We start from the raw sequence: 15917 nt of genomic DNA on the forward strand, positions 1-15917 counted from the left end.
ACATATTTGTTTAAAAAAAAAAACCGAAATTTATGAAATTTGCTTACATGGTCATACAAAAGCCGTAATGCTCAATTCTGATTTATTGCTCAGATCTGGGGATTTTTTGGTTGGCTGTTCACATTGGGCCCTACTTGCACCCAGCGCAATTGACTTTGTACACCGACGCATGTGTCATTCCTATTTTGCACCCGCGCAAAGTGAGCTTTTTCCCTCCATCAGAAGCACGTCACTAAACTAGTGAATGAAACTTGCGCTCCCTAGGCGGTTCAGCGCAAAAAGGAGGCGTGTACCGGCGCAAACAATCCCAGGTGCTATTTGCTGTTCCATTAAACAGCTGCGCCACTGACCAGAAAAAACCTAGTCTAAAGTCAGTGGCACGATGGAGCACAGTTAAATAACTGTTGCAACTGCAACAGTTATTTTTGCAAATCATAAATTGTTACACTATAAAAACAAATATTAACACATAGTGGTGTGCCACGAAGATGTGAAAAAAATAGGCATTAGATCTAGCTTACAAATTAGAGGCTTATTGTAGTAATTAAGATCAGACTGCTGTTGCCCAATAGTGGCAAGACATATATATATATATATATATATATAAATATATATAATATATATATATATATATATATATATATATATATATATAATATATATTATATATATATATAAGGACATCTGACAAATTGGTTTGTCGTCAAGACCAGGAAAAAAAATCGACTGAAAAAATAAAAAACTGTTTACCGACGCCTGTTTAACCGACACTATTTGAGGGGGGTTTCTCCCATCCCCATACAACACAACTTCTCTGTCTTTCACTCCCTTACGAAAGGAAAATATATTTACCCATATATTAGTTGAAATATATTTTAATATATTGTAAATATATGGAATAATATATTGATGGTATTATAAAATATATTTATATATTCAGTAATATATTGCAAAATATACAAATGATTGCCGCTTTCAATATATTTGCAATATATTGAAAGATATAAATATTAATTCCCATATATGTTAATATATTTCCTAATGTATTGCAAGAAATTTTCCAATATACAGCAATATATTTTGTTTCTTAAGGGCTGCTCTTCCAAGAACGTGCGCCTGGTAAATACGCCATAATAATAGCAATCCATAATGGAACTTGGCTCACCTGCTTTTAAAGGGAATGTTGGATGCCACTCTGATTGGTTTATTCACGTTACGCCCAAACCACACCTATGAATAAAGAAGCTACTTCAGACCAACCCATTTTAGATTTTGCGCGGGCGCAAGAGCCGTTTATCCCGCCGGGAAAATAGCAACAGCGCCGAGACCCGCCCACAAAGTTACTTGCGTTCCGCGCTTTGGACACTTGCGTTTCAGATCGTTAAAATAGGATTATCTTTTTAAATGTGGCCAATATCAGATTTGACAGTGACATGTATGCGCAAAAGAATGATAACAAAGATGGCACACAGCACAAAGTCACATGGATGTAAACAGAGGTTAATAAAATCAGAATTTATGCATTTGTTAATGTTATGTGCCACGGATGACAGCTAATTTGTGCACAGAACGTTTTTCTAATACAGCATTTCTTTAAGATTTGCATGTGTAGAGCTGTCGCCGTAATACTTATGAGTATAACAGCTCATCGCTGCCTTCTTCCATTTACAAAGAACCACCGCTATGTAAACTCTTTGAAATGATGTCCACCATCAGCGCAGAATTGTGACAAATATCGATATAGCGTGACGTAAAATGTGGCATGAATTCCGATATGACTGTTCAGACTGAGGTCGCTTTGAAACATCTGACCGTATCAGATTTAGGCCCACATATGGAAAAGATCAGATTCCATGTGGTTTGTGCTGATGACATTGTTATAAAAAAACTCTGATCTGAGTAGCATTTAAGCACAAAAATTTGGCTGCAGTGTGAACCTGCATCTTGTGTGTCTGGCAAGCAGAGATAATTTTTTTCCACTGTCAACATACTTTACTGAACAATAAGCATAAGAACAAAGAATAATGCCGTAGTTAATAACATTATTAGTTATAGTGTTACATAGGTTTTTATTTGACTTATTTTAAAATATTTGGTGATGTACAACATAAATCTGCATTTAAACTTTCGTAATTAAAGGCACAGTGTGTAAGTTTCGCATTTTAGCAGGCGCTTATTCAAAACAATAAAGGCGTAGCTTGATGATGTCGTGAATGATCATTGGAATCATGGGAGTTGTCCTCTTTACCTATACAGCTGATGGGAAATCATATTCATGGGCGAGTATCAAGTTTTATTAACGTTACTGTGATATGAATACAAATAAAGCCCTTTCTGCATATGCTATGTTAGCCACTTGACAAAATAGTGTTCACTGAGGAAAGTACAAACATGTTACTCATAGTAAATCAAGAAAACCAGAGCTTCAAACAATAAGACTAAACCGTGACGTTACGTCACATGAATTGAGCTATAAAACAATGATTTGTTTTCTGTTGATAAAGATTTTTAAACAGTTGCTCATCTGTCTAATAAAACACAAAACATCTTTGGTGTTTCTATGGAAGTAACACGTGACGCTATGGTATGGGCCATTACACGGGTTAAAATTTGGATTCCTCTGGACTTAAACATTGGTTGGAAACATTTGGGATAACGCAAGTAGACGAGTCAACAAAATATATAACACTGTTCATGTGGCTATTGGGTAATTTTATACAAAAATCTAACTATTGTGCTTTTTAAGTGCTTGACTACAAAATTACTTGTGCATCTCTTCAACAAATCAATAGTGAATAGGAGTATTTCCAGTCACCTTCTTGCAGTTGTTGTAGCTGTCTTTTTCAAGGGATGCCAGTCTGTCTTGATACATCCTGAAATCAAGACAAAAACAAAACATCATAAGAAATTATGGTTTTATTACAGCATGCAAATAGCAGATGTGACAGACAGACAGACAGACAGACAGAAGATAGATAGATAGATAGATAGATAGATAGATAGATAGATAGATAGATATAGATATAGATATAGATAGATAGATAGATAGATAGATAGATAGAATAGATAGATAGATAGATAGATAGATAGATAAAAGGTATACTCACTGTTCTTTGATCTCAACATAGTCGTCTTCATCGTGTTTTGGCCAGATCTGTTTTCACTGGCATCTTCTGTGTCTATATTAATATAAGACAAGGTAGGAAGAACTTGACTGTCATGCACAACGCCCAGACAATTTTATTTCATTCTTTAAGCCATCATGTTATAAATGCACATTTGTAGCACCATCTAGCGGACAAACGTGGTAGCTTAGTGAATTTCCTATGGAAACAACCACATTCTCTTCTGTTGTTCTTATTTAGAGTGGACAGTATGGGTGGAAAAAGATACATGGGCCAATAATTCACAATCACATTACATATATGCGGTTGCTGAATTTTTTAACAGCGGAATTAAAAGTACACACATACATTGTGGTGTACACTGCTAAGGGGAACTCTCAACAAGTTGATACTATAAGACTACTGCTATTTTATCCCAAAGAAACATCCACTGCATAATTTCAGCCTATGTATTCTCTATTATAAAACCAATTACTTTAATGTTGCTAACAAAATACACCCTACAGTCTGAATTACAGGAACGGCCCTCGTTTTTTTCATATAGTCATATACTGTTAACATTTTGAAGTAAGATTTTTTTTTTAAAGAAATTAAACTGATGACAAGTGACAAAATGTTTCTACTGCCAATGTTGTCTGTCTGAAATGTATTTTCAATCAAAGAATCCTGAAAAATTGTATCATAGTTTACACAAAAATATTAATTGATAATAACAAGAAAATAAGTGCTTTTTTGAGCAGCAAAACATCATATTAAAATGATTTAAAGTTAAAGGATAGTATAAAAATTATACAATAATTATACAATTTCAAAATTAGTTTTGTTGGCTTAGGTTGGAGTAGATGTGTCAGAAAACAGTCTTTATGGACAGAAACAGGTGTGTGAATGATTTAACAACCAAAATATTAGATTACATATACATGTTATTTATAATAACACTGATATGTATGTAACCTATTTCCCTAATCACTTGTTGTGTGTTCTGAAAATGCCTGATAAAAATGCTGTCCAGGTGTCCTCTATGAGACATGTATGAAATCAATACCATGTTTTGCAACAGAAAAGTCATATTTTGATTAGAAACCCCATAACATTTCCTAAGATGGTTGCTTATTTCATTATTAAAGGTAAGATTTTATTATTAAAGGTAAAATGAACAAACGTAGACGTATACATTATGTAATGCGCAGCTGTCGTTTAAACTGATCTGTCTGATTTCATCCCCATCAGTCTAATCTGTGTGCATGACACTAGCATAAGCTAATTGAGCGGAGAACAAACTCCAAGCATTTCAAACCAAATATTTACCACCATAAATCAACTGTTTCCCAAATGTTACATTAAAAGCAAGTAAGTCCTCTGGTGCATTTTGATTTCAAGTCTGTATCAATGTATACACGTCCTGCTTAATGTATTTGTTTCCTGACGTGTGCTAACTCTGCTAACTGTTTATCAACAGGCTGGATAGCACATATACACACAGATATGAAAACGCATAGCATTATACAGTTAAAGGCTTACACGACCATCATTAATGTCTAAAAATATCACTATACGGATATATATATAAAAAAAACTTTTTTTTTAAAAGAAAGAAAACAACTCGACACATGCACACTTTCCTTGCATGTTTACTTATAAATGACTAAGCCACTATATAACTATCAGCTTACAAATAGTTCACTCATAAGCAAATTAAATATGTATTTTAATGCGTCAATCATACGTGAATGAGATAAAAAAAAAGGTAAATAAACTGAAATTATTGTGCGTATTCACATTCTTCCGAGTCTCTACCTCTGAAACTGCGATCTTCATCTTCATCCACACTGTCGAGCTCTTCCTCGTCGTTATAATAATTCCACCATGGGTGACAGTAAAGTCGATGCCATTAGTTATATTTAAATATAGATAATATTGCAGTAATACCTATGTGTAAACAATCACACAGCACCGACAACGTTTTCAGTCTCGAGCCGTTTTTTTCAATGGGAGGGTAGGCCGAGCAATCTGATTGGTGGAGATGGTCGGGCAATGCATGTTGGGAGGTGTAGTTTTAACCGCTTGTGCGCAGTATGACATAAGGGGAATAAGAAAATGGAAAGAGAGAGAGAGAGAGAGAGAGAGAGAGAGAGAGAGAGAGAGAGAGAGAGAGAGAGAGAGAGAGAGAGAGAGAGAGAGAGAGAGAGAGAGAGAGAGAGAGAGAGAGAGAGAGAGAGAGAGAGAGAGAGAGAGAGAGAGAGAGAGAGAGAAAAGAGTAGAGTAGTCTCTCCGCGTTTCAACAGTATTGTTCTTATTATCAGTCAAGGAACATGAAGATTTTCTGAAGTTGTTAGTCCCCACACTTCTGCCTCTCAGTCATGAATTTTTATCTTGGTCAGGTAAGCGTATTAATGTCATTATGAGAAGACAAGAAAATACATGCTCATCTATCATTTAGTGCTATTATTTATTTGATATATTGGAATTGCACTGGATCCACACTGAGTTTCATTTCCATCCCATAGACTGGTTTGGGTATAGGTTTCATTTTTGTTCATTGTGCAAAGTTATTTATGCATATTCACACACCAATGTATGTTTTTTTAGGCTAACTGTTTATCATCAGAATTTTGACATTATTTGTTTTCTTCTTGTGAACAAAAATGGTGGAGTTAGTGAATTAAATTGAGTTATTGACAAAAATCTTGATTTGTATTATTAATATATAAATATTGTATTCAAACAGCATATCTCCATTGTGTCGCACAAAACATAAATACTACTGCTGCTTCTGCTACTACTATGTATAATAATAATAATAGTAATAATAATACAATAGGCTATATAAGATTTTTATTATAAATATAAATCGATTTTTATTATAAACTTGATAAAAAATACAATAAGTTGCAAAAATCCAACGAATAAAATGAATACAATAACAAACAACAGTAGCTATTGATGATGATGATGATGATGATGATGATGATGATGATGATGATGATAATAATAATAATAATAATAATATAATAATAATAATAATAATAATAATAATAATATATTTGTTATCAGATAATCAGATTCACACGTTAGAATAACAGGTGTTTAACATGGTAAGATTCAGTAAAAATGGATCCAGCTCATACTTGGTCAGACTTTGCTACACATAAATATTGTAATATATTATATGTTAACTTGTCATCGCTAGTAATCTACGACAAATCCTCGATCTAATCAACATTACACTAGATTATAATCCTTTCAGGGACTGTGACTGCCATCTATTGTGTCTTCATATTTTCTCCCTCACTCGACCGGCAGGTGGCGGCGTTGAGTTTCAAAGCGGCTTGACTCGCGAGATCGTTTATCAGCGCTGCTACCTTGTAGCAGGTACGATGGGTTTTCCTCAAAGCGTCAGCCGCTTGTCCAAGTCTTTGTCAGTCGCGCGGGTTTAGAATTGTATTAATGCTGGATATCAAAACACGGACTGTGTGGACGTTTTATCATCACACTGACGGGGAGACAGGCATGACGTCTGTCGAAAATAAAACAGGTTGATGCATTTTCAGGTGTATAGGGAGCACCAAGAAGCCAATTGCAATGAGTTTGGAAGTTTATTTCCTTCAGCAGTCCACCTTACAAGGGCTACAGGAGGAGTAAGGTGGATTTGTACGGTTCATCATTGAGAAGCGCGTTCATTCGCCTCAAGACATTTGCTTGTAACCGGACTTCTATGGAGTTGGATCTGGATTAAAGATAAAGCTCCGTTGACTTGGTAAGCCCGTTTTTGTTGGGTATACTTATTTAAAAGGGCTTTTGTTTAGTCTTTCGGGGCTATTTATATATTTTGATACGGGTCGCCGTGTATTAAAAGCGTCTTTATCGTATCTGGTGTCACTATTCGCGTCTTCATTGCCTCTGCGCTCGATTGATTTTCCCTTGATGAACCTTCAGACTTCATAAAGAAGCATTTAGCCTAGAACTGATCAAGTATATATATATAATGCAAATATTTTTGTAGCCTACATTTATATTCATCTTGACTATATTAAGCCTCACTCAAATTTTCAATGATAAATATCATGATGCAAAAGTCTTTAAACTGAATGCTATTGCTCATCTTTAGACTGTCTGAGATGGCTTTCTGTCACTTATGTAATCTAATCTAATATGATAACTTTTTTGTGGAAAATATATAAAAGTTTTCGCGTGTATTTATTTTATTTTAAAAACGTTTATACAGTCATTGTAGAGGCAAATTGTTGGCGGTCTCTGACATGTTTCAACACTTACAAATTTTAGGAGAATAAAAATAAAAATAAAAAATAGAGCTGTTTTGTTAAAGATTCCCCATATTGTTCTAGACTGAGAGTAAATTGCTGCTTTGCATATCGCTCGAGAAGTCATGCACTTTATTTCCGTGTGTGTGAGAGAGAGAGAGAGAGAGAGAGAGAGAGAGAGAGAGAGAGAGAGAGAGAGAGAGAGAGAGAGAGAGAGAGAGAGAGAGAGAGAGAGAGAGAGAGAGAGAGAGAGAGAGAGAGAGAGAGAGAGAGAGAGAGAGAGAGAGAGAGAGAGAGAGAGAGAGAGAGAAACTATAACTATATGCGCACGCGGCTGTTCATCCAGGAAGTCTAGACAGCAAAGACTGACAGACAGGCGGAGATGGGCCATCAAAACGTTTAAAATACTCAATTTCCGGCTGAAATAAATGTTTTTGAATGGTGAATTTGCTCTTAAGCTCCCAGTCACCCTACAGAAAAGAGGTCAGTAACATTTACTATATTGCCATGGGTCTGGTGGATAACTGTCAAAGGTTCTGCGTGACACATCCGTGCACATTAATTTCAGTCATGCAAAAATAATTAAATAACAAACCAGAGTTTTAACGCGGAGATCCGTACGTCAAATAAGAATTTTAACTAACACCTGCTGGCGCTTTGCAAAGCTAAGTTAGTTTGCTAACCTAACTGTTCTCAACCATATACCACCCAAACTTTCACTTCCTCTGCAGCTCAAATCCTCAACACGTTCATTCGTTTGACTTTAATCCATAGCCTACTGAGTTTTTGTGTTTTTTTTAAAGGAGCGCGTGAGAAGTATGCTTTGCTTATAAATACACATGACACTGCGTCCAGTTTGACATATTCGGAGAAGTCAGGGCTGTTTATGTGTTCGTGCTCTTCTTCTTTTTTTCATTTTTTTCAGCCCCCGCTCCTTGTGTCGCTATTTTAAGCAGCGCGTCTCTCACACACATGCAGCGTTTATTCCTTCGGATGGAGATCATAACGAAGTTTATGGTCATAAGGAGCGCAAGGTAGAAATATCTCACATTGAGGATGAAGGTAACTTTTCTTTACCGTTATCTGCCGCTGTCAGCGTTGTGCATGAACTAGATGTCTTTTTTGGGGTCATTTAGCCTAGCCTACTGTTACACAGGTCCTTCTAAAAAAATTTTTAGCATATTGTGATGAAGTTCATTATTTTCTATAATGTAATGATAGAAATTCAACTTTCATATATTTTAGATTCGTTGCACACCAACTGAAATATTGCAGGTCTTTTATTGTTTTAATACTGATGATTTTGGCATACAGCTCATGAAAACCCCAAATTCCTATCTTAAAAAAATTAGCATATTTCATCCGACCAATAAAATAAAAGTGTTTTTAATACAAAAAAGTCAACCTTCAAGTAATTATGTTCAGTTATGCACTCAATACTTGGTCGGGAATCCTTTTGCAGAAATGACTGCTTCAATGCGGCTTGGCGTGGAGGCGATCAGCCTGTGGCACTGCTGAGGTGTTGTGGAGGCCCAGGATGCTTCGATAGCGGCCTTAAGCTCATCCAGAGTGTTGGGTCTTGCGTCTCTCAACTTTCTCTTCACAATATCTCACAGATTCTCTATGGGGTTCAGGTCAGGAGAGTTGGCAGGCCAATTGAGCACAGTAATACCATGGTCAGTAAACCATTTACCAGTGGTTTTGGCACTGTGAGCAGGTGCCAGGTCGTGCTGAAAAACGAAATCTTCATCTCCATAAAGCTTTTCAGCAGATGGAAGCATGAATCCTCCTGATAGCTAGCTGCTTTGACCCTGCCCTTGATAAAACACAGTGGACCAACACTAGCAGCTGACATGGCACCCCAGACCATCACTGACTGTGGGTACTTGACACTGGACCTCAGGCATTTTGGCATTTCCTTCTCCCCAGTCTTCCTCCAGACTCTGGCACCTTGATTTCCGAATGACATGCAAAATTTGCTTTCATCTGAAAAAAGTACTTTGGACCACTGAGCAACAGTCCAGTGCTGCTGGTCTGTAGCCCAAAGTGGCTTGACCTGGGGAATGCGGCACCTGTAGCCCATTTCCTTCACACGCCTGTGCACGGTGGCTCTGGATGTTTCTACTCCAGACTCAGTCCACTGCTTCCGCAGGTCCCCCAAGGTCTGGAATCGGTCCTTCTCCACAATCTTCCTGTATGCCAAAATCATCAGTATTAAAACAATAAAAGACCTGAAATATTTCAGTTGGTGTGCAATGAATCTAAAATATATGAAAGTTACATTTTTATCATTACATTATGGAAAATAATGAACTTCATCACAATATGCTAATTTTTTGCGAAGGACCTGTGTGTGATGGTAGAAGTGATCAGCTGGTGCGATTTCTTATGGGAATGGGGGATAATAAAATAGGCTATTTAACGTGAATCCAGTTTGTCTTTTAGCCTTCATAAGTTTTAGTCATTTACGATTTCTCGTGGTCATGATGGATTTTTTAAGTGGTGGACGCATGGTAATTTAACAATGTCTGATTCGTATTAGTGTCCGAATGAATCATACTTATGATTCGAATCTTTTCAGTGAATCGGTTCGACAAAACAGGTGTCATCATCACATCACCACACCGGACTGAGCTATTCGTTCACGAATCGGACCGAATGGTTCCAAACGATTCTTGAGTTAACAACTGTGCTCCGTAAATGACCCGATTAACAACTTGCCAACTGCAGAACCTCTTTTTCCCCCGAATATGTTTGGCTCGTCATATCGACTCGTATCATATATAGTGTATTCCTACGTCCCATTTAAAAATGTAAAAGCATCAAAAAGGTACTTCCAACAGACCACGAATAACCCCACAAGCGTGATTTTTTTCCACAGCAATAATGGATGAGTTAAATATCACTGTAGTAATATACATACTGTTCTGAGTTCACATGCTGTTTTCTCTGAAAAGCAATGCTACCGCCAGTTATTCTGCTTTGAAATGTGTGTTGTGTTGGAATGTCTGCTTTTGGTTTGGTCTGTGCGATACCGCACGCTGCCAGTTTAGCCATATTTCGACACAACAGGTTGCCAGTTGGAGGAAAACTCAGGAAGCCAGCAAACAAACTCGGTCAGAAAATCAATCAACTCATCGTCTTGCGTTAGTCTCCACGCCTTCCATTGTTGCTCATTCCTGTTGCGTGTCCTCAAACTGGCAACCCACGTAAGCGTCGAGTCGAAGGAGGCAGGGGCGGGCAAACTATATTTTGAATATATTCATTCGTACATGCAGCACCTTTAATCAACAATGTTCGTTAACTTCAGCATTGCATGATACTATTTTAAAGTGATACTGTCATTTTGACAGATAATAAATTGTATTTACTTGTGAAAAATTATTATTTTTAATAATTATTAATGGGATATATCGTAAATTAAATCGGGAGAACAGACCACAGATGAGTATTTTGTGTTGACCTTTTTCATACTGTTACAGCGGAATGCAAAGGGGGAAAAAATAATCATGAGGAAAAGAATGCAGTGACTGAAAAGAGCTCTTGCTATCGTTACTTTATTCTCATGTCTGAAAAAAAATGTGAAGGAAAATTGACAGCTCATTCAGTCAAACTGACGGAAAACCTTTATTTATTGTGCAACCTTATGATTTGAAATGACTCGTTTCAGTCATTTTGAATGGAAGTTTCCCAAACCGGAAGTGCCACCCATAATTCATAACCCGCAGTAGGCTCATCAGGTATAATGTGTATAGCGCTATTCATGATTGCAATAAACTGACATGAAATTACAATAAATACCATCATTAATGCAACTTAATAGAAAAAATATTGCGAGGAGGAAAATAAATACTGAAATGGTTTGAAAGACTCGATTCACAGAAATGAGTCATGTAATGTAGGTTACTGCTAATCATCAGCACAGCTGTTTTTCAAATAGAAGTGAAACTGGGTCGATTTCAGTGCTTATGCGTATGTCATGCTACTACTACATGCTACTCGTGCTACTGCCCCCCCCCCCCCCCATCTCAGCTGTCCACAAAAATCTAATGAAAAGTAATGCCATGATATTTTTATTTAAGCCAGGGTAATTTTACACAAAACAAATTGCTATATGTTACACCTCTCCATATGTAACATATAAGAAAATGGTACTTTTCATATTTTTAAAGAACCATTTAATCATGATCTGCAAAAGTACTGCAGTCAGCTGTTAGCATGTCATTAATGTTAATCAAACAACAAAAGAGCAAATTTAATAAGAATAAACAAATTATTCCGTGTTTTTTATACATTTCATTACTCTATCCACCTTATTCCTGATGAGCCTACTGCGGTTTTGAATCATGGGTGGCACTTCCAGTTTGGGGAATTTTTGGGAAATTAAAGTTTGCTCTAAATAAAGCTCTGACTGAGTGAGCTGTCAATTTTCTTTCATATTTTATTTTCAGACATGAGAGTGATATCATCGCATGACATTAAGCCTCAAATTTTTAAGATGAATATAAATGTAGGCTACAAAAAAATATTTGCATTGCATATATAGGCCTCTATATATATATATATATATATATATATATATATATATATATATATATATATATATATATATATATATATATATATATATATATATATATATATATATATATATATATATATTGCTGTGGAAAGAATTGCACTTTTGGGGTTATTCATGATCTGTTATTCTTATTTGTTGATGCTTTTACAATTTTAAATGTCCTTTTAATGTTCGATGGTTTAAGGGTGAGTAGAATAATGTCATCTAATTTGGCTCTAAAACTAAAATTATTGCATTCATAGAGCGAGCCTTTCACTGATTGTTGACAGCTCTTAACAGATGTTACACCCATAATTTGTGCAAAAATGTATGGGGCGTACAATTTATATAGTATTTCTTATTTTTAGTGCTTAGATCTATTCTGTTAGTGTTTTGTTCTATTGCAGTTGGTTTTCCTATATGCTTGTAATTAGTTTATTTGTTCTTATTTTATTACTGTTTACTTTTTTTCTTTTTGTGATATCGTTGTATTGTGGATGTTGTGTATTGTTATTGGCGAGGCCAAATACCAACTGTCAGACAAAGCTAATTTGGTGAGTTGGTGACAAGATGACAAGGGGTTGTGTATGAAAGTGTGAAAATACCAGGCATAGGGTTGGGTATTGTGTGAATTTGAGCAATTCTGATTCTTTTCGATTCCCTGTTTCGAACCCAGTAAGGTAAAATCATAAAGTGAACAAATATATAAATTATATATTCTGTGTCTTTCTGCAAACGTTTTGTTGCAGCTGGTTTCAATAAACAAAATTCAGCCGCTTCAGAAAAAACAGCAGCCTAAAGAGCACCACAACAAAAACAACTGGACTAACTAATAGTGTACTGTAAACTCTTCTCTGCTTGTGTGTGGGCATTAGGAGACCGTTCTATTATTAGCTTCTGGTTGAATCTTTAGTTAGTTTAGTTATCAATTTGGTGACTGGTCAAGGTGAACTCTAAGATAGTTGTGTGTCTGTGTGTGAGTGTGACTCAAGGTTTAATGGTTTATTGCTCTTACTCACATCTTTTATAGATGCTCTTATCTGATTGCTGGATGTTTGGTAACTGGGGCATTCCTAAATTAATGTCCCTGAGAGTCATGTTTTCATTCCAGGAAATAAAATAGTTTGTCAATGTTAACGGATTCAATATGAACTTTAATGTTGCTTTGACATGCATTTGCCTCTATTTTCTATTCATTTCCATGTCGTGATGAGATCAGATGATCTATTTGCTGACAAAAATTCTCATAAACTTTTGTAATGTTTAATTTAATTTAGTAATGCATTATTTATTTAGTAAGCTAATATATCATTATAAATGGGTATTATAAGGATTTTATCATTGGTTTAATTGGTATCAAAAATTGAAGAAAAAAAAGGAAATCGGTTCGGGAATTGTTTTGAACCCGGCTTTCCAAGCCAGCTGCATGACAGTTAAGAATCGTGTCAGTAGATAATTTATTTAAGGGACAACTCCGGTGAAAAATGAACCTAGGGTTAATTAACACATGGTTACCGAGTAGATCCCTCTCTGGAATGCGTTTCATGTAAAGAGTTTTATCTCTAAAAACAGATTAGCTTATAACGCTGTGTATAGGGCACAGAATAAGTGAAATTAAATCGCTAGTTAATACCACTAACAAGGCTTAAAATATTCTCACACTAACATGGTAGCATAATGAGGGTCCCTACATGCAAACCGAAGCATTGAGAACTTTGTAAGTGTACAAACAGTTTAATAAGAAAATACTTTATAAAGACAGACATAGTTCAGACGTGCTTACAGACAGGCGCCATCTTGGAAAACAGTCTCGACGAGTCGAGCCACGAAAGCTGTGCTAAGTGACGAACTGTGACTTTGAATCTCAAATGGGACACCTTCTTCCCATATATTTTAATAAACAGATATAATTAATGCATTTTCATGGAATTAGATTTCACAAACTTAATTTCTATCGATCAGCTCACTTAGCACAGTGTTCGTGGCTTGATTGGTCGAGACTGTTTCGCCTGTCTGTAAGCATGTAATATACTGTCTTTATAAAGTATCTTCTTATTAAACTTTGTTCACTTACAAAGTCCTCAATGCTTCGGTTTGCATGTAGGGACCCTCATTATGCTACCGTGTTAGTATAAGGCTATTTTGAGCCTTGTTAGTGGTATTAACTAGCAATTTCATTTTACTTATCCCATGCCCCATACACAGCGTTATAAGCTCATCTGTTTTTAGAGATAAAACTCTTTACATTCGATTTTCATGAAAATGCATCCCAGAGAACGATCTACTCGGTGTGTTAATTACCTCTAGGTTCATTTTTCACTGAAGTTGTCCTTTAATATGGTTTGTATTTAATATGATTGGTATCAGATGGTGATGCACTGAAATTTCAGAAACCAAAAATATTCAATTGAAATGGCAAAACATATATATTTTTGGTATTAGACAAAATAGTCTTAGCAGGGTGATGGTGACATATAATTAGCACCTTTCTGATTACATGTTTTCATAAACACAATGTAGATAAACTACAACAGGGAAACATATCAGCAGTGTGGATCTGCTTCACACATGCTTAAGTATAAATTTTTGGGGCTGAAATATTGTGGCGGTTCGTTGTCACACCTTCAGTTGGGGTGCAGACAAACATTCATGGATTTATGTTTTGACCGTATGCGCTAGTAACATATTTGTTAATAAAAGAAGACCAGTCCAGGATTGGCTGTTAATATAGACATTGTGTATTTGTAGTAGTATACAATGAGCTAAGTTGTTAGGCCAACTATCAGTGATACGCGAGTTGATCCAAAATGAGCGGGTGCCTGTGGTTACGAGTCATCCAAAAATATTTTTAATGATATTCGGGTTGTGGTCGGTCATGTTGTTTGAAATAACGATGCCAATTAAACATTTGTAATTTACATAGTACTAGACACAATTTTCTATGAAATACATTGGCAAGGACAATCCTCTGCGTTCCAGCATAAGTGCAGCCAGTGAGCGCACATTGCGCTCTATAGGTCGTGACTTGAGCCCCTTTCACACTGCGATTCCGGCAAATACACAGATAATGCGACCCGGCATTTGTTCCCGGGCCGCTAGATTTGGCCTATTCACACTGCCAGCGAAATACCGTAATATGTGCGCTTTCACACACAACCCGTAACGGTCCCGGATCGAGTTGACACGTGACATCCTGATGTGACGTGTCATGGCGAGCGATCTCAGCTTCAGCGCGGATAGTAAGGAGCTCCGTGGTCTCGACTTGTGTCCAGTTTGCGCACAATTCTGCTTGTTTAATTTTAGTTTCTTTTGTATACGAACACTCTCTGCGTTTAAAACACCGACTAGCTCTTCTGGCACTGCAGGGTTGTATTATTGAAAAAACAAGCTCTAGGAGTCGCACAATAACTACGTACACGTTGCGGCATTAGTTTTGGCTTTTGTTCACACAGCGCTCGTCCCGGATCGAATCCCGCAATGTTACTAGGTCCCCGACCTGGGTTCATTTCGGTAATCAATTCCGGGACGTGGTTGCTTTCACACAGAAGGCGACCCGGCAATGTTCCGGGAATATTGCGGGTCCGACGTGCAGTGTGAAAGGGGCTTTGGAGGCAAGAAGAAACCGTCTCAACACAGGGATGGTTGATTCAATATTATTTCTACATTCTATTTTTTTTTTTCAAGGAAAGCTAAAAATAAGTAGGCTAATCTTCTGTTTTAGGCCACCAACGGCATCTTATAGTTATAGCCCTTTATTCCCTTTCTTGACGTGGGACAAAATACCCGATTGGTGATTTCCTAACACGTTGAACTGAGCAATCCCATTGTATCATTTTAATAAGCTACTTTTAAAGGCATCAGTAATGTCAGTTTTATGTATTTTCTGAGAGGGGGCGAGATTTTTGTTTGAAAAGTTGGTGGAGAGATGCACAGTTCGATTAGACTGGATAAACACATGCAGCACCTTAA

General features: G+C 36.5%; 2 protein-coding genes across 4 annotated transcripts in view; one reads left to right on the forward strand and one right to left on the reverse strand.

The window, feature by feature from the left end:
• suds3 (SDS3 homolog, SIN3A corepressor complex component) overlaps nucleotides 1–5032 on the reverse strand; it is a 21759-nt gene extending 16727 nt beyond the window's left edge. Inside the window, 2 exon segments of the mRNA XM_067439412.1 lie at nucleotides 4905–4983; nucleotides 4985–5032. Of these exon segments, the coding sequence (XP_067295513.1) occupies nucleotides 4905–4983; nucleotides 4985–5017 (112 nt within the window). The 5' untranslated portion in view covers nucleotides 5018–5032.
• A 1450-nt stretch (nucleotides 5033–6482) lies between these two features.
• The window catches only part of taok3a (TAO kinase 3a), an 85986-nt gene continuing 76551 nt past the window's right edge, over nucleotides 6483–15917 (forward strand). Inside the window, exons 1-2 of one of the 3 annotated variants that reach the window (XM_067439415.1) lie at nucleotides 7725–7870; nucleotides 8313–8449. The gene's annotated coding sequence lies outside the window, so the exon portion shown is untranslated. Of the gene's footprint in view, nucleotides 6883–7717; nucleotides 7871–8312; nucleotides 8450–15917 lie in introns of those variants that run through there. The other 2 variants (XM_067439413.1, XM_067439414.1) reach the window with 2 other exon arrangements.

This window comes from Pseudorasbora parva, chromosome 3 (genome assembly GCF_024679245.1).
Source record: "Pseudorasbora parva isolate DD20220531a chromosome 3, ASM2467924v1, whole genome shotgun sequence".
NCBI classification, from domain to species: Eukaryota; Metazoa; Chordata; class Actinopteri; order Cypriniformes; family Gobionidae; genus Pseudorasbora; species Pseudorasbora parva.